At 40.6% G+C, this 27,741-nt stretch overlaps 1 protein-coding gene across 1 annotated transcript in view; it reads right to left on the bottom strand.

Moving 5' to 3' along the window:
- The window catches only part of jarid2b (jumonji, AT rich interactive domain 2b), a 113,235-nt gene extending 86,032 nt beyond the window's left edge, over positions 1 to 27,203 (bottom strand). Inside the window, exon 1 of the mRNA XM_057354174.1 lies at positions 26,649 to 27,203. Within this exon, the coding sequence (XP_057210157.1) occupies positions 26,649 to 26,693 (45 nt within the window). The 5' untranslated portion in view covers positions 26,694 to 27,203. The remainder of the gene's footprint in view (positions 1 to 26,648) is intronic.
- Between the last annotated feature and the right edge of the window lie 538 nt (positions 27,204 to 27,741).

Raw genomic sequence — 27,741 nt, 5'->3', positions numbered from 1 at the left:
GCAGACATAAAAAGAAACATGTTTTGAGATGAGTCAAAGAATGGTAGCGAGAATCCAGGTCTGTTTGTGCAGTAAACATCCTCCACTTTATGATGTCACAGAGCAGTAAATGACATCAGAAAGAACGGCATCTGGAAAGAGTGACAATTTCCAGTTTTTTGCGAATGGGTAGACACACGGGAATCAACTCCAAATGAATCGAGTGGAGACTCTGAGAGCTCTGTTTGAGAGAGGTTGAATAATTGAGAATGAAAAGAAAGTCGGAAATGATTCAAAATGACTAATATAATAGCTAAAAGAAGTTAAAGAGGCTTATTGCATCTGATTCACAACCACTAATTTACAATTCTGCCTCATAATCGAACCCAACCGCTCAATGTGCACACAACTGTACAGCTATGCGCCAAGTACATCTGATCCAATTATATGATCTTGAAGTCATGTGGGTTTCATTTGTAAAATTTGTCATTTTATGCCCTTTTGTGGCCCCTGCACTGGTGTGGACTTTACAACAGACAACTACCCAACAGTCTATCCCAAAATGACTACAAAGGATGGCACTTAAGAAAAGATCATTAAGGCTTGCGATTCAATTGCATCCTTTTGTGTGTTGTTTTGGAGACGGTTCACATATAAAAAACTCTGAAAATAAACAAAATGCAGATCAGTTATATGAACTCAAGGAAGTTTTATGAACTCAAGCAACCACAAATCATTGTTCTGCAAAGTCTCAGATAAATATCCATTACACTACATATCAAGTGTTCATGCTCTCAGAGACAGTTTTAGAGTCTCCAGTTGATAGACATGCATCAGTTTTCATGCTTCAAAGGTTTGATGTTTGTTTGGATCCAGTTATTCCATTGCTCCAGTTAAGTCCAAACAGCAGCCTTATCTCCAAACAGCAGGAGCAGCAGTAAAGATCTGTAAACAGAACTACATCCCTGCAGGTTCACAGTCTCCATGCCTACAGAAAGTTGTAAGACTGGTGGTCAAAGCTGGACTGATGCACCACCGTAGATCTTCGCACGTGTCTTTCAAACGGTCTCTGAAAAATAAGTAAAGTATTTTTACATTAGGGTTTAAAACCTTGCTCTGGCCACTAAAACATGATCTAACCCTTTCAGACTATCGGAACAATAAAAGCAGCCTATTAAGAGGCTTGTACTGTCTAGCAAGTGAAATGGTTTGTGTTTACTTACTACTCCGCTAAAAATAAGCCACGTACCACTGAAGGGGTTCCAGCAATCTATTTTTAAAATCATTCATGAGGTCATGGGTAACATTGTGAGGTATACTTAAGGTTGGCTGGCACACTCCTAGCCTTCATTCCAGACATTCCTGTAGCCTTTGAACAAGCGTCAAATACCAAAGAGCAAAAAGAACGCAGAACGACGTGAGACAGACACATTCACCGCAACATACGTTGACACAATGACGCTGGAGGTGCGATAAGATTCAGTTGAGGAAATGACACAAACACTGTAGTGTCTCGACTAATTGGATTATTTTCCCACAAGCTCTATTCTCACTCTCTCCTTCCCCCACACATTTATAAGAACCAGACAGTCTTGTGTTGGGGCAAACTGAGCACGAGAGCTCTATTACACATCGAATAAAGAAACAGGAGAAGTTCTTTGCTTCAAACAGCAATTTCCACAATGTGATGGATCCTGAACTGCCTTCCTGAACCGGGTCTGTATATTTCACTGCTATATAATCCAACAACAGAGAGGTTAACTATATCAGAATCCAGCCTATGGCTAGACTCTGTCCAGACTTGTCATTTTAAGAGCGTTCATTGATCTCTGCCACTGTTTTACAGGAACCAGAGAACACAGCATGAGATTTCAGACATCAAGATATGCTGTTCATATGCGACGCGTGCACACACAGCACTCTTATATTTATAGTACTGGCTGTCTGCTTTCAAGTCCCAGAAATTCTCCAACCCTAAAATGCCTTTTTTCCGGTCTGTAATGCAACTCAAGCTTGCATTATAAGTGAGAAAAGATTAAGATTTAGAAAGACATTCCTTATCAACAAGTCACAACGCGTGACTTATGGCTCAGTTTTCAGGGAGAAGACATGAGCTGCATTAGTCTTAGAAGAGAATAGGTCTATTGTCACTTTCGACAACACAAACACAACGCAACACAAAATCCTGAAACGGTGAGCCGGCCCAGCTTTCTCACCGCAGACACTGCACTATTCAGAGGGCCGAGCCATGGGAGGAACGTATCACACGTATCAGCACAGCCTTCCCACCCAAGTCTCTCCCTCCTCCAGCGGCAGGATCCGCTGACTTCTCTGCTAGGAAACAAGCCTACAGTGCTCCCATTGTAATAGCCTGACTCCCACACGTGATCAAGGGAGAAACTCAACACAAATGCTCCCATTCTACAAGGACGTGGAAAGAAAAGAATGATGGGACGGGGATGAGAAAGGGGGTAGACGGATGCGGCGTCACCGCTGGTTGAACCTCTGAACCTTGAGTGGGAGAGAGCTGGCCAAGGTATGAGTGGGATTGTGGGAAAAAGAATGCGGCAAGGGGATCCGGCAAAGCAGCTGGAATAGACAGAGCATGATAACATCACCTCTGATCACCCTGGGGTGGAAGACATGTCATGGAATAGCACGGAAAACTTGGGACAGAAACAGGAAAATTGCTCAAGTGGGATATCCTATTTCCACGAAAAGGTTACAGCCCTTGGCATTTAAAACCAGAAGTTTACCCAACCTCGGTTGGAAACTGCATTACGCATCAGGAGATCCATTTAGATATTCCCCCCAACGCAGGGCTCCAAGAAATCAATGAAACTCCAGGAAGCAAAGCTGATTAGATTCAGCGATTCAGCTGCATGCATTGAGCCTTTCATCATGTTTACTCCTACTCGCTTCCATATAAACATGTGTAACTGTACTTTTTAATAAGCTAATACACAGCGGGCTTCAGCGCAGCAATAAAAGCTTCCATGAGACTTTGTGAAACCTTCACAAGCCACTTACAATTGTCAAAGCAAACAACAGCCAAAAAATTATGCAAAGTAAAAAATAATACAAACTGCGTGACTTGACAGTTAACATGCTGCTTTCTAGTTTATGCCAAAAATTTATTCGATTCAATGAGAACAGATTTCTTTGTTCACTAGAACTGATGCACATATTTGTTTCGCCTTGGTCAACTTGTGTTTCTGAGCTACAGCCAGCTAAAATCTCTGAGCCAGCCTGACGCAAAAAATGATTTCCTTCAATGCTTCGCCTTGTGTATATTTACAGTCCCTACGCAACAAGTCAACCTGAAACTGATCGACCTGAAACAGAAGTCACATTTGATTTCCTCTCAAATGTCACAGGCCAGGGAAACACAGAGGGAAACCCCATTTCCCTAGCATGGCTAACTTAAATATCACCAAACTACAGTTCACACACTCACAACTTCTTTTTACACTCACAACTAATTTTAACCAAGTCAACCTTACCAAAGATCTTCCCTTCCACCCTAAAGCACAATTGTTTGCATTTCTATAAGCCATAGATGACTTGGTTAACATGAGACAATCCACTAGCTCTGGTTCACAACATCCATCATTATTACAATGAGGTGATGGCACATTTCAAGAGAACATGGAGAAAAGGTGGGAGGTTTGCATGACATTCCTCCCATACAACAGGCAATCGCTGATTCTGATGTACATGAGCTTTCATTCCGGCGCGACACTTTCACTAAGAGGAAATGATGACTGTACTACAAAACAGAAAAAAACAGAAAAACAGTGGGAGGGGAAAACACAGTTTGAGATAGCTCAAAGAATGTAGGATGGCCAGCGTGTGAATTCTCTTTCACAGTAGTGTTGGGTCATGACACAGACCAAATGACTTGGGTTTTTAGATTAACATTGTTTATGGATGTTTGAACAGGGCTAGCCAAAGAGCTAGACAAAACAAGAAAAATGAACTGACGTCAATTGGAATCAAAATGACTGGTTTACACTTCTAGTGTTCTTGTGAAGGGTTTGTCTTTGTTATCTTTCAATTTAAATGGCTTGAAAACCCTGTTTTATTACCAATTTAGGCATGCACCAAGTGATTTCTGAGAAACACTGTTGCTATTTGAATTTGATTCCCAAAGAAACACACCTTACATAAAAGAAAGAGCCACGGCTTCATTGCTCCGCCCTCAAAATAACAAATGCTTGGTCACTCTCTCTCATCCCCCATCATGAGTGTATTGCCCCGTATAACTGATTGGCTATAAACGTTTTAGACCATGTCGACATTAATACATTTTCATTTAAAAACTGAGTTTTCGTTTCAAAAATGCTCCTCGTCCACATTCGTGTTTTCAAGCGTTTTCTAAGTGCTGCCAATCCACACTGAAGCGTCCTGAAAACGCTTACATCCATGTACTGTGCATGAGCAAAACGTAAGACACTTCAATCTGTGTCATTCCTGTCAGGCATTTATTTACTTTATGCCTTAATGTGTATCGGCAATGTGGAGCATTTTTTTGTAACTGGACCAACAATGAGGTAGGGATGTTGCTGCAGGTAACAAGACTGTACAGTTGTAAAAGCGAAACTATCCTCGCACTCCGCTGCCAAACACTAAGTGAGTAATTAAATATTCTTCTAAAGTGTGCATGAACTGACATCAATGCTATCAAACTGGAGAGCAGCCAAAACAACTGTGTCACATGACGAAAAAAGCATCATTGACAAAAACGCTGTCCCAGTGTGGACAGAAGGCCAAAACGAAGATAAAAAGATGCGAATTCATATCACGTGATGACACGCAAGTAGATGAATACGCCTCAGTTTGACCTTTCAGTTGGAGGAAATGCTTATATTACACAATCCAATTTTGTACAATGCAGTTTTAAAACAACGCAAATAAAAATAAAACCGCAAAAACGTCGGAATGCATGATGTAAAAATAAAAATACCCAACGGTTTTTTATCAATGGTTTTTCTGGTTGCTACCCCACAGGCAGGGCACTGCATAAAAATTCGGCATGCTCAAACTCCAACGTGACCGCGTATTTAGTGTGGACTGGGCATTAGCGTTGTGTAAATCCGTCCTCGCTGCCTACCCTCACACTACACTCAATCTACAAACAGAGTCTTTGATTTGGCTGCTATTGTAGGGTCTATTACCACAACATGAAGAAAAGCATTCTAAACGGAGACAAACTAACTGAATGAACTGTGTTTACGGCTGTTTGAAGAAAATTTCAACGATGACAGATGACTCGGCACAGGGTAATAAAAAGTGTTGCTTGTCCAAATAAGCAAAATAGATTTTTTTAAGCTGCTAACAGTGCAAGCAATACACATGCTTTTTAAATATAATAATTGGTTATTTATACTTATAAAAGTGCATCATTTTACAGAAACACATATAGTACACTAGCATTATTAAAATCCTCTGTGTATGTTTCGGTGCAGTGGCAGGACAATGCCCCCCTCCGAGCCCTATTAGACCTGGGGATGTGCAGGCCATGGTACCCGTCAAAAGCACTTTGTTCTCCTATCGCAGTGCCAGCCAATCAGAGGCCATCGAGAGTCGGCAAGCGACCATAGACTTGGCCAGCAGCTTCATAGCTCCGCCCACCTTTCCCTGTCCCACTCCCTGACAACAGCAGCATGCTGCTCTCTTTCACAGCCACTCATTTGCTCACTCGCGTGCTCTCTCTTGCTCTCTGCTGCGCGAGCGGTTAACCCTTTCCCTGCACAGGTCGAGCATGCAGATCAGGGGAGACGGCTTTCTTTTAACCTCTCTGAGCTTTCAGTTTACTTACAAGGTCATCAGCTGCGAGTGGCAACAGAAATACACAAACTTGGTAACGTCTGAATAAGAGCCTGAGGGACTGGTGAATGAATTGCCCTGAATGCACACAAGCTCACACAAAACCCACATACGCTCACACGCACAGCCTCCTGGGCCTCTGGGTAACGTGGCGGCAACAGTGGAAGGTCAGGCTGCTTTATAACACGCAGTTTCTTTTAACGACTGAACAAGCCCCAAATTGCTCTTATGACTCTCAAAAACTGAACAGCAGAAAATAGTGTGTAAATATTCTGTGCACACCAGGCATATCAAAAGTAGCCATTTTAAAAAGGTCAGGACAAAATAAAAACTATACCAGTCAAGGTACCAAGTTTATTTTTGGTACCTTTTGCATCATGGATTAGGGTTAGCGACCGATGATAAAACCTGGCTACACATGTGAATGGATTAACAGACGTCATGAAGCATCGCAGATGTTGTGCAAGTTGTCGTATACTATGACTATATGGGATGAAATGATCACACTTTGCATCCCAACACCCCAAGTCAAATTACTACGACGCCTTACGACACTCAAATCGTGCCCAAATCGGGCTGGAATTAGGTTTGCATTGTGAAGAGTCTAGAGGCCTCTTCACACCAAGAACAATAACTAGTTTTAAAAATCATTCTTAACCATTTTTGAAGAGAATAAATCACACCACAGCAGAAATATTTTATTTGAATGGTATTGGTTTAAACTATTGATTTTTTAGGTATCGTGACAACACTCTTATATAAACATATGGGGCAAAAAGAGGGAAAAAAATATTACTTCCACGATGTTGGACATGAGCCTATGTATCATTCTGTAGAAGTGTGGGTTTGGTTAGAGTGATGGGCCTGTCAACACGCCTGTTAACGCTTTGGGCTCTGTATTCTCCTTCCTCTATTTCTCTTTCTCATGGTGAGCAGCAACAAAGACAGCCACCCCCCCACAAACACACCCCGTAAGCAGGGGAGAAGAGTTAACAGTAGCTTGACAGGAAGACAGCCTTCAGAGGCCATGCTAAAGCCTTCCTCTCATAAAAGGAAGGCTACACAACTATCTGTTTATGACTGTAGGTAAATTGTTCCTTCATTACATCCATTCTTGCATTTATCTTCAATAACACTATTGTCTCCATTTCCTTTTTTGTGTAATGCAATACTCCAACCCCAGGCATTTGTTTATAAAATTGAAATTGTTTATGGCAAAGCTGCGCAACAGCTTCTGGTATTTTCAGACTAAAATAGACCTCTAAGAGCATGAACTTATCGTCCCAAAAGAAGAGCAAGAACACGTCCCAGTCAAGAGGAAAAAATAGCCACGGAAAACTCCAACCATCCAGAAACTTATGCAATTATTTTCAAGACGCGTAACGAAATTGAATTTCACACCAACGGCTAGCAAAATTCAAGGTACTCTCCAACCCAAGAACATGATCTGTCTAGGGAACAGATTCCTTGTCGATACCCATGTCGCCGGCAAACTGATAGCCGTTAACGTCTATGATGTTAAGCACGGTAATTTCCACCAGGACAGACAGGTGAAGATTTCCAATGCTAACTGGATGTTAGCGGTTAGTGTGTTGTAGAATGTCTCTACACAGTCAAAGTTGACCTGACATTTGAATCCGATCCACCTGCTATCCCAGACACCAACATTTACACTTTCAACCGAACACCAATGAAGACACAGGAAACAACCCTAGAGATGCTTTAGAGAATGTACTTCATTCGACAAGTCATGAGAAAGTTTCATGAATTAGAGCAATATGTTATATCATTCCCTGAGAAACAAAAAATAAATAAATAAATAAAAAGCAACTGGGCCCTGAAAGTGTGCCAGTGATCTCCCAAAAGAGTCAATCAACTAAAACCTCAAAACCTCCACACTCCATTTTCTTCTTCTGTAAGCCTCAATTTAGCCATTACTAAAAATGCACGAAAGGAAAAGATGTTATAACTAATGAAAATAGACATTCAGCCTACCATTTTTGATCTGGTCCGTTGCCAAGTTAAAGGGATAGTTCACCCAAAAACTCCAATTTGCTGTTTATTTACTCACCCCCAGGCCATCCGAGATGTAGGTGACATTTTTTGAGTAGAACCATAAAGAAGATTGTTTGGTAAATCCAAAGCCCTCTTTGCTTCATATAATGGGAGTCTATGGGGTCCACCTGTCTAAGGGCGTTTTCACACATAAGGGTTTGTTTCGGAACCTGGTGCGTTTTCTCTCTTGGTTCGATTCGTTTAGGCATATGTGAACATGGCAATCGCGCTAGGATCCGCCCCAAAACAATCGCTCCGAGTCTGCCTGAACAAGGTGTTCTCGTCCCGATTGCAAACGAACTCTGGAGCGGTTCGGTAGACGTGTGAAAGCCATCCGACCCAACGGACCAACGAACCAGACTGTATCACAATGTATGATGGGTAATTATGTAAAGTTGCGTGAAGCAAAAGGGATTGTTTTGCTAATGGCTCCCTGTAACAATGTTCAAAGTAAGAAAGGAAGGAGGCGGGAACCGGCCGAAGTTAAACCAAACTTTTAATAAAATAAACCAACAACAAAACGAAAGTAAAGTGCTGACAGCTCCCTCACGGTCAACTGCCGGCCACACAAACACAATAAAACATAGCATAAAATCCAGGCCTGGTTCTCTCTCGTCCTTCTCCTCCTTTTATGCTTCCCGAGCTCCGCCGTGAGAGATGCAAGACTGGTGCATCGCGCAGCTGACGCTCATTATCACTCGCGTCACCGACCGGAAAATAAACACATGCACTCTGACCAATCGAAGGAGAGTTTACTCGCACGTGACTTTTATTAACAAAGTTTCGTCCGTTTGGAAATATTGCCTTGTGAATGCGAACCGAACTAAAATAAATTTCAATATTGTAGCGATTTAACCCCCGGTTTCGGAACAAAGCAATCGATACACAGGGGTGAAAACGCCCTAAGAGTTCCTAAAGCACATAATTCTAAAAAAGCGGCTCCTGGCTGACATCTTGTGAAGTGAATCGTTCGATATTTTCATAAAACTGAATGTCATTTTTAATAATATTAGCCACAGTGTGCAGCCTCTGCACACGTCCTGATCGCAATCTTCTTGTAGATTGGATAGACTCCTTGTCGTTGGTGACTTTAACATCCACGTAGATAACGTTACAGATGCCTTAGGAATGGCTTTCAAAGACACTCTTAACTCCATGGGCATTAGTCAACATGTGTCAGGACCCACTCACCTTCGTAATCATACTTTAGATTTAATACTGTCTTACGGTATAAATGTGGACGACGTTAAAATCCTTCAGCAGAGTGAAGACATTTCGGATCATTATCTGGTATTATGTTTGCTTCACTGGCCTACGGCTGCAAATAAAACTCATTGTTACAAATATGGTAGAACAATAACTTCAACTACCAAAGATGCGTTTCTCGATAATCTGCCCGAATTGTCTCAAATCATGAGAAATAACGTTGAAGATCTTGACATTACCACTGAAAATTTTAATTCCACCTTCTCGGTAACGCTAGACAAAGTTGCTCCACTACGTTTAAAGAAGATTAAAAATGGCAGCCCCACACCGTGGTATAATGAACACACTCAGGCTCTAAAGAAAGCGGCCCGAAAAATGGAGCGCAACTTTAAGAAAACTAAATTAGAGGTATTTCGTACAGCATGGAAGGATAGTATTCGAAAATACAGGAAAGCCCTAATAACTTCTAGATCCGCCTACTTTTCATCACTAATAGAAGAAAACCAGCACAACCCTAGGTTTTTATTTAACACGGTGGCTAAATTAACAAAAAATAAATCGTCAGTGACTTCTGATCCTGTATATCAGCATAGCAGTGATGAATTTATGAACTACTTCACATATAAAATCCAAGATATTAGAGAAAAAATTATAACAATGCAATCAGAAGTGAAACCCGCTGAACAAACTAACTACAGCGCCCTTAAGGAGAAAATGCAATTATTTTATACCGTAGATCAAGATGAGCTGTCTAAAATTATTAGATCATCTAAATCAACAACATGCATACTAGACCCTATACCTACAAATCTACTGAAAGAGATGCTCCCAGAAATTATAGATCCTCTTCTTGGTATTATTAACTCATCTCTGACATTAGGACATGTGCCTAAAGCATATAAGGTGGCTGTTATAAGGCCCCTTGTCAAAAAACCCCAACTCGACCCTAGAGAACTAAGGAACTACAGGCCTATATCGAATCTACCTTTCATATCTAAAGTTCTGGAAAAAGTAGTTTCAACTCAATTATGCTCCTTCCTCCAAAGGAATGACATCAATGAAGAATTCCAGTCTGGATTTAGAGCATGTCACAGTACAGAGACTGCTTTGATCAGAGTTACAAATGATCTGCTATTGGCGTCTGACCGAGGTTGTATCTCGTTATTGGTGCTGCTAGACCTTAGTGCTGCATTCGATACCATTGACCACAGCACACTCCTACATAGACTCGAAAATTATGTCGGCATTAAGGGAATAGCTTTGAAATGGTTTAAATCTTATTTATCCGACCGTTTTCAATTTGTAGCAATAAACAATGAGGTGTCACGCAAATCGCAAGTCCAGTACGGTGTACCACAGGGCTCAGTCTTAGGGCCTCTGCTCTTCGCATTATACATGCTACCTCTAGGAGATATAATAAAGCGACACGGAGTTAGCTTTCACTGTTATGCTGATGATACTCAACTTTATATTTCCTCGAAGCCTCATGAAACACAGCAGTTCCATCGAATAATGGAATGCATAGTCGATATAAAAAACTGGATGAGTAACAACTTTTTATTACTGAACTCGGACAAAACGGAAGTGTTACTTATTGGACCGAAAACTGCTATAAGTAACAACCAAGAATACTGTTTAACTATTGACGGATGTTCCATAAAACCCTCGTCGTCAGCAAAGAATCTTGGCGTTCTATTCGATAGTAATCTGTCATTTGAGAGCCACGTCGCCAACACCTGTAAAATTGCGTTTTTCCATTTTAAGAATATATCTAAACTACGTCATATGCTGTCAATCTCAGATGCAGAGAAGTTAATTCATGCATTCATGACATCAAGACTAGATTACTGTAATGCACTGTTAGGTGGTTGCCCTGCAGGCTTATTACAAAAACTCCAATTGGTCCAAAACGCGGCAGCTCGAGTTCTTACACGTACAAAAAAGTATGAACATATTAGCCCGGTTCTGTCAACCTTGCACTGGTTACCTATAAAGCATCGCGTTAACTTTAAAATCTTGCTTATTACCTATAAAGCCTTACATGGTTTAGCTCCTCAGTACTTGAATGAACTCCTTTTGTATTACAGTCCTTCACGTGCATTACGCTCTCAGGCGTCCTGTCAGTTGGTAATACCTAGAATTTCAAAATCAAGTGCAGGTGGTAGATCCTTTTCCTATCTAGCGCCTAAACTTTGGAATAGTCTTCCCTGCACTGTCCGGGAGGCAGACACACTCTGTCAGTTTAAATCTAGACTAAAGACGCATCTTTTTAATCTTGCATACACTACTCTTCCATAATATAAATCTTCAGAGGGTTTAGGCTGCATTAGTTAGATCAACCGGAACCAAAAACACAACTGATGTACTTGTTGCATCAAAGAGTACAGAACAGTACTCTACTCTCAGCCAGTCTTGTCTCATTGTTCCAAGGTTACCACAGCGAGCAGGATGCAGTTCATGGCCTGACCTGATGGTAGAGCGGAGAATGGGAAGTGGGGACCTGACAAGAGCTGAGATGATAGAGCTGGATAAAGAAGGACGCGGTCTCTTGACATGTCTTCACCACAAAACTTCAAATGCTATTAGATTATTAATGATAATCTTAAACTATAATTTATTTTATTATTAAGTTTATTTATTTTATTTAGCCTTGTTGTGCAAGTTCTCTGGAGCTTGTGCAGAGGCAGCAGCTTTTGCCAGAGGGGAACTGGAATCCCCTGGTTGGGCCTGGGTTCTCCTGAGGTTTTTTTTCTCGATTAGAGTTTTGGGTTCCTCGCCACCGTTTGCATACTGTTTTTGCACTATCTGCCTGACCGGGGGGGCTGCTTTAGAATTTTAAAGTTTTACTTAATTAATATTGCATATAGGAATTTATAGTCTGTTATATTTGACCTGTGCTTCTCTCTCCTTTATCCTAAATGTGTGCTCTCACTGAGCGTGTGTGCGTACTTGTCCGTGTACGTACGTGTGTGTGTGTGTTGTGTGTGTGTGTGTGTGTGTGTGTGTGTGTGTGTGTGTGTGTGTGTGTGCGTGTGTCTCTGTGTCTGTGTGTGTTGGTGCGTGTTGTGTGTGTGGAGTGTTTTGTGTGTGGGTGTGTCTGTCTTCTGTGTTTTCAACCTTTTCTTGTTTTTGCAGGTACAACTTTGATTGTTTTTCTTGTAGTCAATGTGTCTCATGTACAGCTGCTTTGTAACAATGAAAATTGTAAAAGCGCTATATAAATAAAGTTGAGTTGAGTTGAGTAGTATTGGGTGGCGGATGGCATACCAGCGTCTGGTGCGTTTAGCACCACCTGCAGAAAGGGAAAACCTGCAGTCGGTCAACACTCCCTTTCTGCAGGTGGCACTAAACGCACCGGAAAAAGTCACCTACATTAGAGCTGAAGATCTTTGCCGGAACCAGACGGTTTCGGGCTTAATTTCTATCATTTTACACAGGCTCGGGCCGGGCTCGGGCTTGCGCGGTAAATGAGCGGTCATGTGATGCGTTCCAATTAGCGCGAGAAAAATGCGAAAATGGATGCTGAGGAGGTGAAACGGAGGCTTGCCTCTGGCGATTACGTTTTGGATGCACCAGCAAGGGCAGCAACTAAAGCAAAGTCTGAGGTGAGGAAAAGTTTTGACCATGTGCATAATGAGAATAATGAGCCAGTGGGAAATGTGAGATGTTACGATGTTACAGAGGACTTATTTTATTTCTTTGTTCCAACTTCCAAGTGGCCTATAGCCTACGTTAGTCATTACTAAATTATGTTAAAACATGTATAAATGACGCATTCTTGACAAAAACTGTGTGCGTGCGCACATTTGAATAGTCTAATGTCGGGCTGTAAACGGGTTCAGGCTTTTAAAAAGCTGTCAATCAAAATGTACTTGTCGGGCTCAGGCCGAATTCTGTCGGGCTCGGACCCTGTCGGGCCTAACTTTTAAGGCCCGATTACAGCTCTAACCTACATCTCGGATGGCCTGGGGGTGAGTAAATAAACAGCAAATTTGAGTTTTGGTGTGAACTATCCCTTTAAGGCAATTGTAGATAAATATAGAATAAGGAATCCGTTCAAATTTACAGAGCTCTTTAAAACATCTCATCTGAGGTAAATTTTTAAGAATATTCAGTCTAATTATAAATAGTACGGTTGCCAATGCATGCAACACTGTTACTGTTGTTTATACTCCGTGTTAGGGGGTTTGCTGAGAACCCTACCCCAAAACTTTGGTGTACAAACCACGGCCAGTAAGTAAGACAAGAGCATGCCTCTATCTAAACTGCTTTGTTCTCAAGAGGTTAAAAGGATAGTTCACCAGAAAAAAAAAAAAAACATTATTTATTTTCTGTCGTGTCATTTAAACATGTATGACTTCATTCTGTGAAACACAAAAGAAGATATTTTGAGTAATGTGGTGTGATATTTTGAGTAATTCCGTACAATGGAAGTCAATGGGCCTTGTTGTTTGGTTACCAACCTTCTTCAAAACATCTTTTGTGTTCTACAGAAGACAAAAACAGGTTTGCAATGACATGAGGGTATATGCAAATGACAGAACTTTTATTTTTGGGTGAACTATGCCTTGTACCAGTTAAAAGGCTCTCAACCCGTTGCTTTTCCAGGAACATGAACGCTCGGCACAAATTCGATTTACTCTTTACAGGCACTTCGTCAAGCATGAAAGATCGAGTCATTGTGACCATCGTGTCACCATTGTGTCACCACAGCGCCCAGTTGATTTACGGTCTTTTCCCCACGAGAGGGGTTGACAGTTAACGCACTGCGCACGTTACACAACATCAAGGGGACGGCTCGTGACAACAGACGCTGCACGCATGAGCAAACTGCATTTACCATGTAATCACAGTCATTCCCCCAAAACCAGGCATGGTAAGCTAACCGGTCTCGCTGAGACAACATTATTACGTTACATCATATTACAGTGCATTAGCTGGAGGAAGAGGACAATCTGGCAGGATAATACAGAGCCAAAAAGAGTTAGGGCTGAAAACCGATCCCGGGATTGGACGGCCTGCTCCTATGGGAGTCTATGGTATTGCAACAGCACTGGTCTGTGGCTGACAAACCACCAGACATTAGCTTGCCTGCTATTAGCTGACCACCTTTATTTAAACGATGGTAAAAATACATGCGGACAATTGAAAAAAGAAATAGCCACAGACGGAATGTTTAACTCCAGAAATAACCTCAGAGGGATATTATATTTGGTTTTTTATTCTGGGTGATAAATATAAGCAGTTGTTAAAAGATTTGTACTAGTGAGTGCAAACATGCAGGGTTAAAGTCATAGTTAAGCGGAGTCAACTTTAAGCTTAACATGCTTACTTCGTGCCTAACGCTACTCCTTTAATAAGCAATATCACATGCGCACAAGGACTACTGTTCAGTCCAGCTAGATTTAACCGTATATAGTCTGTCGAAGAATAACAAGGTAAGATCAGAGAGTTCAGCATACATTCACATTGTCAAGGACAGCTCTTAACACCGTGGCTACACCGGACGCGACTGCATCCAATGTGGACAAAATGTTAAATGAATGGGTTCTAATGCGTTTCTAATGTCTTTTGTCGTGTCTCGTCGCGCCAGTCGTGTCCGGTGTAGACACGGTTTAAGACTGAGCTCAGGGGGTTAACAGGGGCGCAGAAGGCAGGTAGAGAGTAAGACAAACTGACAGGGAGATAACATTACCAGTGACTGTGGTGGTGAAGGATGCAACCACAGCAGAAATTGACGGTTGACAGGAGCACAGCGGCCAGCTGACCACAGATAGGCACTGCGCAAGACCCGCTGTCTTTCCACCAAACCGAAATAGAAATCGAGCAGCAAGCAAATAAAAAAAGAGCTTTAACTTTGTGTATTAGGCTTGTCCAATTCAATTACTACTCATTTCATGCCCTTTCATGCTCTTCAAGCATGTGCTCACACAGACGCCGGTCCAAAAAAGCCAATTGGAAAAAAATAAAACATGACAAAATGTGAATAAAAACGTATAATAAAGTAGTTAGTAACTGACTGCAGGTTGCTTATTTCACGGCAACACAAACACCAAAGCAAGTTCTGAAAATCACAAGATTTATTAAAAAGTTTTACAGCTATCGTGATAAAATGGGCTGTCAAGCTCAAAATAATTTTCTTCACAAAAGGTTATTATGTGACTTCAGAAGAAATGGAATATAGCACATGCGTTCTGCATTTTCAGCCCTTGTTTCCTTTCATTTCCATTGTATAGAGAAAGCTTCACATGATTCTCCATAATCTATTTTTGTAAAAACAGGTTTAAAATGGCACGAAGGGCAAGTAAATAATGAAAAAAATTCCTTTCTAGGAGAATTCTTCCTTTAAGAGAAGATAAATTAATGGCAAAAACTGCGACTTCTTCACATTAGTCATTAATTATCACACCGCACATAAAAAATCTGCGTCTCCATACTTGTCTAAGGAAAACAGATAATAATGGGCGAGCCCCCTTGCACACGCTACCGCCAAACAAAGCATGCGCTGTTCCCCCCACCAAATTCTTTGTAGCTTTTTTCAGCCGCATCAGGCTCACGAGGGCCTCAGACAGATAGCCAGGTGTTAGAAGCTCACTCGGGGCATTTTACAGATCAAACTAAACCCATTCTCACAAGCAGGTCACTGCCCAAATCGTAGCAATTAAGAAATGATTTTCACCTCACGAATTGCCGTTACTTCCTCACAGATGATTGTCTTTCCAGCTTGTCAGCGGGGAGACACTGGAAAGCAGCTACAACGCGCGGAAATGAAAAAAGGCAAGAACAATAAAGGGAAAAAATGACAAAAGCAGTAAAATAGGCTAGTGGAGCAATCAGAGCATTACTGAAGAAAAATAAATGATAGTTGAGGGAAAAATGAAAATAAATTCGTAGTGGTGGGAGGGGGACTTCTTGTATGGTATGGTATGGTACTACAATAATTAAACTGAATAAAAATGGCATTTTAAACAGAAAACAAATAGCTGCTGAGTGCTGACTCAAAAAAACGGGTGATTCCCCACGTGTGCATGAATGAGGAGGCATAAAAGCATAAGTCGCTCTTTTTCTCCTCACGCTTGTGTCACAGAGACTTTCCACAGGAAGAAGCCATGCGGAGAATCTCTGGTCCTTCACAGACACTAAATATGAGACCATGACTAATTTGACGCTTCAGTGAAATATTCGCTAGAAAATGTGACACCGTTCGTTCCAGCTAAATTACAGGATTTGAAATAAAAGGCTGACTAAATCTGTAAATTCTACCCTGTGTGTGTACATTAAAACACGCTTACTGGAAACATAACGCTGTCACTCAATAGTACTGCAATTCTCGTGTCAGGAGTGACATACAATAATATGCGTTTGCTCATAAATCTGTCAGCACACTGACTTTTAAGGCTGTTCACTTTCTTTTAGGAATTTCTATAGATTATTTCAGTGTATGCAATCTGTTGCGGTGCATCTCACGCAACCCACATTGTTTTTGGCACCATAAGCACAACTTTTTGTTATATGTAAATACCGTAATAAATATAGCAATAACAGCAAGAAAAAAAATGTAATAAAGTTCTTTTGCAGCCTACTTTTGTCATTAACCTCAGGAGAATGTGGCTTATGTATGCAGTTTTGATTGGGTGCCAGCATAAATCTAATCTAACTTCATGTACTACAAGGTTATTTAAAAACACTTTAACATATCCTTCCTCACGTCATTGCCAAAAGATTGGGATCACTTGACAAAAATGTTTCTCATGATGTTTAAAGGGGTCATATGGCACGAATATGTGTTTTTCTGTGTGAATATGTGTCTCTGGTGTGTTATAAGTTGCCCATGCATGTATTAGCCACGTAAAATTGCAAAAATGAAAGTGTCGGAACGAAACATGCATTCTATCTAAAAGCGAATGCTCACCCAGACCTGACAGAAACGACTCGTGTAACCACACCCCCACAAATCTACATCAACTTTTTGTATTTATAATATTTGTTTTAGCCGTGTCATATGACCCCTTTAAAAATCTTTTATGGTGTATGTCTCAATGCTTCAAAATGTTCTTCTAGACAAAAATAATTGTGCCAACATATTAATTTCTTTCATAAGAAAACTTTTAGTTTAGAAAATGGAAATGGATTAATCAAATAATAAAAAAGCAGCCAATAAGAGTCCAGCACAGATTGAAGGTTTTTAAACGGTAATAAAGGAATTTCCAAGGGTGAGACCTCAAGAAGCTGGATGATAAACTTCCAAGTGTATGATTTTGTAAATTCCTTTGGAGATGCTAACCTATAACTGAATTCATTTTTGGATGCTTTTCTCACAACATAATCCCCACAGTTACAATTGGATCAGTATTATTCTAAAATGTGAAAAACTATAAAGAAAGAATGAGTAAGTGCTCCTAAATTTTTGAGCTGGAGTGTACGTTTCTTTCATTTTTACAATCACTGTAATTCGCAACTTTACCGTTAGGTAGCTACCGAAATGCTGCATTTATCAAATGCAGTGTGCAAGTCGCCTCGGCATGTACATGAAAATCCAATCATAGCCTGCCAAAGGACACATCCTCTGAAACCCTTACTTTCAAGTGATGCTCTCAGAGGCCAGTAGAGCAACAGATGATGAAGACTACACAGAAAGAGAAAAGGTGCTTGCAGAACGTACTGTCTGCACACAGACAGACAGAAAACCAAGAGACGCTGCCATTAAAACTACCAGACTGAACAACGGTATGACTTATCAACAAACCAAGTCAATATAAGCCCATTCGTTCTGTTGAGTACCTGCATAAACACATAATGCCATTATGCACACTAACCCTGCTGATCTAGTGTGAGCGATGTGCGCGTAAAAATGACAGTCAGCGGGTCAGCCGAACGCTCTGGCTTTGAGACTACGATTGTTCTTTAAAAGCCTGGTTATGAGCTTTTTGCTTCGTTTGTGTTTTCCTAAAAAAGCACTTGTGGATTTGTTGAGAATATCTGATTCATGAGTGAGCAGTTAAGAAGCCTGCTCGGCCTCGGCAGAGCAGCCGGAGCTCATTATGAGCTCTCAGCGTCCGCCGAACACTGCTACTTTCAGACACTCAAGTGGCGATTCAAAAAAGGCAAAGAGACGTCGTGTTCTGGCTCCGGGGTGGTTACTATGGAAACATAGTGGCTAGACCCCTGTGATGGCATAGTGCATGTGTGTTCCAATGTTCCTTCTTACCCGAAGACAGTTTTGTAGTCACTATGGTAACGTTAAATCCAACTTTAAATTACATTTACTCCTGAAATAATTGTTTGTTCTGCGTTAATTAATTTGAAACTTCTGTCTTAAATGAACATTAAATAGCTTGTTTAGAAAAGCTCACTTTCAACTTGACAGTAAATGTGAGAAATGGGCTTGTAGCTCGTAAACAATGTTTACAGGGCCGCGTGCCAAGAGGACCGTAGCCGGTGACTTTGACGGGCTTATTGTAGTGTAAAAAGTGATTTAAACTCAGATCACTTTACAAAGCTAACAGCACCATTAGCCAACACGGCTGAAACTGAATCTGGAATCGGATTTAATGATATTATCAGGATCTTGTCGAATTTGTCCTCGAGTGTCAGAAGGTTGTGGGGGTTAAACAAGAGACTGTCATACGATCCATGAGGCAGGTTGCACTTGATTGGCCAAAACCGTGTTAAACAGAAATACGATCCCTCACCATTAGGGTTAGCTTATGTTTAAAGATCATTTCAACACATGACACACAAATGTGTTAACGTTACTTTAATAATAAACATATGAAACTATGACACACTTTATTATATACGCATTATTCAATATTAATATTGATTTACGAGACTAAACAAACCTTCCAGTTGGACATTTCACAACAATTGAACATTCCACAAGTTACACCAATAGGTTCCCAGTTACGTCTGTTAAAGATCTGGAGATCTGGAAAACATCTGCTGTGCAAAAGCATCTGCTAAACATCTTAGAAATGTTGTACATACGGGCAGTTGTACATACATTGTAAATAATAAACATCCTACAGCCATCTAGATGTCTATATGACATCTGACAGAAGACGTCTCAGAGACGTATTGCAGATCAACAATAAAAAAATAATAATATTAATAATATGTGTAGACATCAAATAGACATCTCCCATGTGTGCTATCAGGGATTTAACATCAGTTGCTGGGAAGATTTTAACAAAGTTTTCTTTGTAACAAAATAACCGAACTATAAAAACGGTCAGAATCCGCTGGACCAAAAGAGCCTTAAGGTCTGGAGAGTCCAATGAGCCACCAAACAAATGATTAATGCTGTATACACAGAACAAAGACACAGTGTAAATATTTCAGAGACAAAGATCCTCTGCTGAACAATGACTTTGGTCTCTTATCCGCATTATTTACACAAATAAAAACACATGCACTAATAAACAACACTACTATCATAGCAGGTCAAACCCTACAAGAGTGCATGTCATGCTATGGCCCTCAAAGCTAAACAAAACAACTAACCCCAATGTCAGGCCCATGACAGGCCCCACTGGCCTCTGCTCAGTCAGCTCAACATGCACAAAAGCGGCCGCATGGCTCCCAGCAGCACGCATCTCACCCACTAATGAGAGATGCAGCACTGAATTACAAATCTTCTAGCGCACCACACTTCCATTACATCGCTCTAAGGAGGAGGTCTTCCATCTAAAAACACTCTCTCTCACACGCGCACTCGCATGAAAACCACAGAGGATGATTTTAAAAAGCCTGAAACGATTACGGTATAAGCCACTTCCTCATTACAGTAAATGTTCGCAGTATGGCTGTTTTCACAACGTACAATTGATTTCAAACTATACATGATCATTTCAGTATTCCTGCATTTCCCAATCCTGGTCTTGTATCTATTTGGATGTCTCCCTAATCTAACACACCAGATTTGATTCATTAGTTTGTTAGCAGAGACCTAAATTGGGTGTTGAGAAAAGGAAGACACTAAAAATATGCAGGGTTGCAGGCACTCCAGGAATTACCTAGTGAGCTTCATACAGTAGGACAGTAGTTTCAGGCTCCACATGTAAAAGGTGTTCCAAAAGGTAGGCAACCTAATTTTGAATTTGGCCAAACTCCCTAGAATTTGGCCAAAAGATGAAATTAAGCAGCTTAACACGTATTCTTTTAAGAGAAAGCAATCTCAGAATACATTGAATTAAAAATAGGGCTGAACAATATGTTAAAATTATTGAAATATTGCAAGTGTGCATATCAGAACAGTTTGCGAAAACAGTGTGAGATTTGTTTTATGTAGAGCAACAATAAAACATGCCTGTTAACTTAAGAGTAATATTTTCTTATCGCAGAAAAATTATGAAACATGTATGTTGGTTATAATTTTTGTTTAAATATTTTATATAATTTAAATCGCATCATACATCGCACATCATACATTATTTAAATATCTTGCAGACCTAAGGAAAAATGTAAGATGGCAGAAGTGGAAGAAATGCAGATTATAAACACAATTCATTCCATACAGAGACAAAAGAGAATATTGTGAGAATTGTCACCATTTTCTGTTCATGCAATGGAAGTCAATAGGGTCCAATGTTGTGTGCTAACCAACGTTCTTCAAAACATCTTAAGTGTTATTCAAAAAGTTATACAGCTTTGGAATGACATGATGGTTAGTAAAAGATTGTTTTGCATGCCATGTATATGTATGTATATACACATTTATGTATTGCGTCTTTCCTGTATCAAGATTAACTGAAAGTCTCACAAGAAGCGCCAAGTCGCTGCCTTTGTAAAGCATTTCAAATCACGAATTACGATGCTGTCATAAGACAGTAGGCCACGAGGCAGCTCTCTACATTTTAGAATGGAGCTCGCGTGTCCTTAGCATCTCAGAGGACATTCTGCAATTTTGAAGACTTATGGCACAATGATTCATAAAAGCAGACAGCGGAAGAGACGCGAGCACCACCAGAGAACAGAACAGTCTGTCAGAGTCACAGAGAGGAACACAGTTGTGAAAGGGAAGTACGCAGCCAAAAGTTCTGCCTGTTGCTGCCACGTCTTGGCCACATGTCAGCATTAACGACAAAATCAGTGAGGTTACCCAGCCTTGAGCCAAGTGCATGCAACACAAAAGGAACCGAGAAAGCATGTCTGGAAATACAACTCAAAGAGGAAAACATTTATGTGCATCTAGATGTACCAATTCTGGCATTACAAAGTTATAAGGATGGAACGAAGCCCAATACTGAAGAACACGTCTCTCGAACCTCAAGAATTCATTATTAAAACTACCTCTGTGGCTACGGCAGTTTTTTTTTTTTTGAGGGATATAGTTATCACTTAACAACTGTGGTATTCAGAAACTAGATGTCTACAAGAAATTCAACTTGCAAAAAGCAAATTGTAGGCTTATGAAGTTGTACTCAAAATGTTATTGGTTCACTTCACCCCATCCACCATTACAGAAATCCGTCATCTAATGTGAAACTAAACCAAACAGTTGATTCGGCTTGCAGCCCTAATGTCCGCACCACAGGAACATCATTTAATGAGTGGTAGAGTAAGGACCAGACCCTAAAACACCAGGAAAACCCAAACCACTTGAGGTCAACAGGCAGGCTAAGACCTTAACCTTAGGACCAGAACGTGACCAAGTCCAAGAACCAGACTGTCCATTAAAGTGAACTGAAAAGAAGAAAACAACAGTGAATTGAAAGCTCTGCGAGAGCTTTTGTCTTTAATAATATGGAAATTGGTTGTGGTCATGTCTGAGATCGTAAATTTAGATCTAAATGTTGACCAAGACAGGCTTTGACTCTCAGACCAACACAAAGTAACGAGGCCCAGACCAGAACAAAGTTTGTGTGGTCTTGAGGTCTCAAGATCAGGATGACATAATAATAACTCTCATTCTGCTTCATACGTTGGCCTAACAGCTCCAAGCCCACAGTTTCATGATACATACATGTCTACCACACAGAGAAACTATCTTAATCTGATATTCTGTTCTCTTATATCATCATGAACCAAAGTACAAGACAGAGGAATGGTGGCAGGGAGGGAGAACATTCTTTTCAAGGGCAACACTTATGCCGTAACACTTCTCAAAACATTACTGCACCTGTTTTTATGTCAGCGGACCAAATTCCTTGTGTGACGTAGGTGCGTCCACGTACGTAACCAGCTGTGCATGTTTGTCTTTGTGGGAGTGTGTCCTGTGCAAGCATTCACACATCGACCAAGGGGCCTGGTGTTTATGCATGTCAAATCGCTTATGGCAGCAAAGGCCAATAAGCAAAAGGTCACATTGCATAATGTGCCAAACCTGTGATGCAAAGGCCATAAAGGAAAACAAAAAGAGCGGCACACTCAACTACAACTGCACCAGGCCAAAATTACACAATTGTGTTGTAAGGCGGAGCTTTGTCTTGACTGTGAACTGCAGAAAACTGCTTCAAGAAATATTCCACGAGAGAAACAAAGAAAAAATGAATAAAGTGCCACTACTGCCAGCATCTCGCTGGCTAAGTGATTTGGGCATTTTATATTCAGAGTACATTAAGAAGCCACCGATAAAACTACATTCGGTTTTGCGAAAATACGCCACGTAACTGTGCTTATATTTTGAAAGTATATTACAGTACATTAAATTCCTGAAGCTGTCAATTCTGAGTAAATATGACATTTGTGTTTGTTTTTAAAAGCATAAAATCAAACCATTTTCCAAATTGTGGTGAACATTAAAATTGACTATGATAAGACAATGGCTATATTCACATAACAGGTCTGCTGGTTCGGTTAAATTTTTTGCTTTGACTGTTCAAACTCAGGTTTGTTATCGATATAAACAGACTGCCACCATAACACACCCACATGGCCACAACATAAACAAACATAACACATAACAAAGGAAAAGCATATTAATCGCAAAGTACAAAGCTACTGTATTGCTAAAAATAAATAAATGCGATGCTCTCAAATTTATTATACTCTTGCAAAAACTAACTGTGGCAAAAACAGTTTGACAGAACTGATTTGTTTACATTGTTTCCTTTACTTTTTTTATTTCGGGCCATTCCAATATAATAGAATAATTGTTACAATTTAGAAGAAAATACATTTCTGTGATGATAACATCTAGTGTAAGGCCAATAGAGATCTCATCCAATGTTCGTTTTATGTTGATAATGCCATCTCTGAGATAGTCAAGTCTTCTAGATGTTAGCTCAATACAACCCCTCACTACCTCACTAAATTAAATCAGCCCTTTTACAACAGCTGGCATCCTGAGGTCTGCTCCATGAATTTTGCCATGTCACACGCTTGAAAATAAAAGAACATTATGAAAAAACATTTGCATTAAAACGCTGAGTTAAATGAAGCGCAGTGGTGCTAACGGCAGGCGCTAAAACACAAACATTCAATCTCACACACACACACACACACACACACACACACACACACAATGGACGAGGTGCCCACATTTACATTGTAAAGCTGGAGGACTTGGAGCGGGGGAAGGGGTCATAGGGAGGGCTCGGTGAGCCTTGGCCCTTCTCTCTATTTTTGTTTCCAGGTTTTTTTGTGCGCCACACACTGCAGTGGATTTTTCAAACTTGGTCCTCATCAGTTGTAAGCCTGATGAAACAAACACTGACAGCTTCTTTACATTTGTAAAGGCCCCTACAGCAGCTGTGCCTATCCCACCACACATCTATGAATCAGGGCCCGACCCCAGCTGGGCCCACAGTGAGTGCGAGAGCGAGAGCGAGAGCGAGAGAGAGAGAGAGAGAGAGAGAGAGATTGGGGGTTAAGGAAAACTAGGGAGAAAGAATAGCCACAGCCAACCCCCTGTCCCCCCCGCACCATGTGCCATGTTCATTTCAACAGGACAAGAACACAAATGAGAGCACTGACTGCATTCATTAGCCAAAGTTCAATAACAAACTGGCATAACTCTTTACTTTAAAAACATGCCTCAAAAATAATGATACAGAGAAGTTCTCACATCTTGTCAGAACCATCTTGTTGAGAAAAGCCATTATAGGAGTTTGTCTGAAAAACTACTTCACACACGTCTATCAATCAGGGGTCTAATTGCATTCCCTTATTTGCTCTTATTAACATCTATTATCATATTTTTTTCTCCAACTCATTTTCAACTAAATGAATTTTAATAATATTCACATCACATGTTAAGGAGAATGAAGAGAAAAAAAACAAAAGGCAAATGAATATGCCTTGCACTTCCTCATGTTCCAGGGGATATGGTTAAGCCAAGCATATATAATTGTTATACGCTAATTAAGGGTAGCCTGAATCCAAAGGGCCAAGAGTTGTGTAGGCCTGGGGGACGGATCCTTCAGGTTGTTTTTGTTGTTTGCCTGACCAGATTTACCACAGCCGCCCCCACAGCACAGATGTGACATGAACAGTTCAGTTCAGGTCCACTTCACACACCATAGAAACTTAAACTCTGATACTAAGAGCATACGGAGGTGTGGTCACGACACTATGAAGCAGTACCATACACAATCCAAATTTAACATGTTCTCGTGTTCACTTCCAGTAGATAAATGTATATTCTGATTTCGAAACAGATAAGATCAAAGCATACAGGGTTCCCATACAAATGGCTAAAACTTTAGTGTTGAGCGCAGAATAAGAAATGTAAAAAATATATTGATATAGCAATCTACATAGAGCATAGAAACCAATTAAATTTTTTAAGCAAAGCATATATAGCTAAAATATTGTATTGTTCTAACAATTTCTACTACTCTGGATTTGTTACTTTCCAGGATTCTTTGATAAAGAAGATGAATATCAATGACAAAATACAAATAAAACATTGTTTCACACCATTCTGGTCTACTGCTCATCGAGACATTACAATGTAGCCACCACAGACCAAATGTACAGACATACAATTTCCAAAACCCTGTGCGGAAAACGGCATGTCAAGGAGCTGGAGCACTGCAGATAATGCGCGTGGAAACTGTCCCCGTATTGCGTCGTCATAACCTATGCCCTAGCAGCTTCGTTTCGCTTATTTTAACCTGTTGGTGACGAGCTAAAACACAGCCAAATAGCTTTAAACGTACATTTAAACTGAAACACGGATACTCCTAGAAGAAACTCTTCTCAAATGTGGCTCTTGCAAAAAGTTAAATATGGGGGCACGTGACGAGGCTGCTTCACGCTGCACTCGGCAGACAAAATTGGCTGCACGAGCTAACCCTTTCGCTCACCAGCGGCGGGAAATTATTTCTCAGGGATGGCTTCGTTTGAGAAGAAACGAAATCAAGATCACGACTGGTCAAAGAAACAACAACAGTAGTGTAAAGTACGGTCAAAACTCCACGTCAATCACAGGTAAAGACCCTGGCAAAGTCGCGTTGAGAGTCAGACAGTTCTTGAGGGGTTAAACTGATACGAGGTTCGTCTCCTCTCTCTGAGGAGACTCGGGGTTTTGTTATGCTAGCCTTGCTTAATTCAACTCCCGAGGAGAGTAAATCACCAGCCAGAAAAGTTCAAGATGTGTTGTCCCTCATCTCCGCTATATTACAAGTTCGCCGGTTCAGTGACACATCGTAGCCGAGACAGTAAAATGGTCGCTTTATTTCGCAGGCGAACCTCTGCAATGCGACTGGATATATATGGCCCTTTAAAACGACATACAATGCGCTTAATCTAATTTGTCATGCAATATTGTACGTGGTTCAAATGCAGGGCATTTAGTCTGTTCAGGTAATAAACGCTCAGATCCTCCTCAAGCTGAAGAAAGGTAAAAAGAGAAACGGGTTAAATACAAGCATAGCATAACGCCAATGCAAAATGTTTTCCTTCGCGTAGAGACGACACAAAAATGTAAACAAAGGAATGACAATCTACTTTCTTTAAAGTAAACGAACTTAACATGCGCTAGTAATATAGAGCCTTTCAGTCGTCACTGGCAAGGAAATGCTTTGCATATCCAGTTGATTTGAAAACATAAGAGTCCTGTGCTCACACTTGCTTTACGCCACAAGAAGAACGAGTTACATTAAAGATAAAAAAAATCAAAGATGCCAAAAGAGTTTGGATAGTTACGGTAAATGACCCGTATTCTTGCAGCAGTACGTGGTATTCAGTTTGGAAAACGAAATTCCGGAATAAAAGAAAGGACGATATGGCTGTCCTCGCGTTTTTTGGGACAGAAAGCACTTAAGAGCCAACAAAGCCATTCTAAATCACAATATTATTTTACCACTTTCAGTTTGCCCAAAACAACAGTCCACACACGTCCAGTGTTACGATGTAAAAGATTTCGTCGAGTTCTATCCACCAACATCTGAACACTACCTTTAATAAGGATACTAAGAAAATCGAAGAAATGTAATGTATATGGAACTATATAGAAAATCCTTTAAGATCTCATCAAAGGCTTTTGGGTCTAATACAGTGCAACTAAGCGATGCTTTTAAAAACCTAGTCTACAGACAACACGAGCCATTCGCGATCAAAGTTTAAGCATTTACATCGACACAAGCGCAGACATTGAACAAACTTAAGGTCACCTGCAAACGATCAATACTCACGTATTTCTTCTGAATGATATTCCTCTTAGGTCTTTCCTTGCTCATTCTGCAATCCCAAATGTTTTAATGTTAAGGAGAGAATCGCAACATGAATTTTCTTCCTGCTTCTCTTCTTCTCCCGGAGCAAAGCGATTTAAATCCCCTGTAGTTTGCTTTGCTGTGCAAAATTCCCCCTTCGATCGTCGCCGATTCCTTCTAAAACCTTGGAATTGCCGATATTCCTAAAATCATGGATCCATAACCAAGGGTAAAGGATAAAATAAAAGATCACATCGGCATACCATAGTTAAAACCATTCGCCACAATAACTTCCATCAGTAAAACAGCCATCTGGTGTTCATCCCGGCTCTTTAAAACATGAAGGCTTATTGAAGTAAGGGTGATAATGTAACGTTCGGCGATGAGTTACATCTTGTTTGGAAGAATGTTTATCCGATGATTGGATGAAATAAATAAAATTCAAAAAAATGAAAAGGTTCGTGGTCCGTTTTGGCTGGAGCTTGCAAGCGATGAGTGAACTCTCCAGCAGCACCACGGGCACATCTGAACATAAGGCGAAGCTTCTTTCTTTAAACAGCCTATCGCACCCGACAGCACGCTCAGCGGTAACTTTAAAAGGACTGCCGCTTTAGGGATCGTCTCAAAATGACCATCTATGCATGGATACGAAACACATTACTGTAAAGTTACAGAAGCAAAAAAAGATCAATTTGACTATGTCTATTCCACCGTGAGATAGCAATGACGTCTATTCTGCCAGTTTTGAGGAATATGAGATGGCTCACAAATTCAGTTGTTTCGAGCAGTTTTAAATAGTTTTTGGAGTTCTCACTGCACCCCTTGTAAAGATACTCATCTGCTCTCTAGAAATGTTTGTGTTCATCGTGGGGGAAAAGGCACGCGGTACGATTTTTTCCTCCACTGGCAGGCCTATTTTCCAACAAACTCGCACAGTTTTTACTGTTTGTTACAAGAATTATACGAGAATTATATTTTTGATTCGGATGGTCTGTTAACTTACTAATAAGGTTAAAACTACACTTTGACTATTAAACTCCTGTTAAACCTGTGCAGGGCAAGTTTTTGAAGCATA

The sequence above is a fragment of the Triplophysa rosa genome, linkage group LG16 (assembly GCF_024868665.1).
Source record: "Triplophysa rosa linkage group LG16, Trosa_1v2, whole genome shotgun sequence".
Classification (NCBI taxonomy): domain Eukaryota; kingdom Metazoa; phylum Chordata; class Actinopteri; order Cypriniformes; family Nemacheilidae; genus Triplophysa; species Triplophysa rosa.
This window is presented reverse-complemented; position numbering and strand designations above follow the sequence as displayed.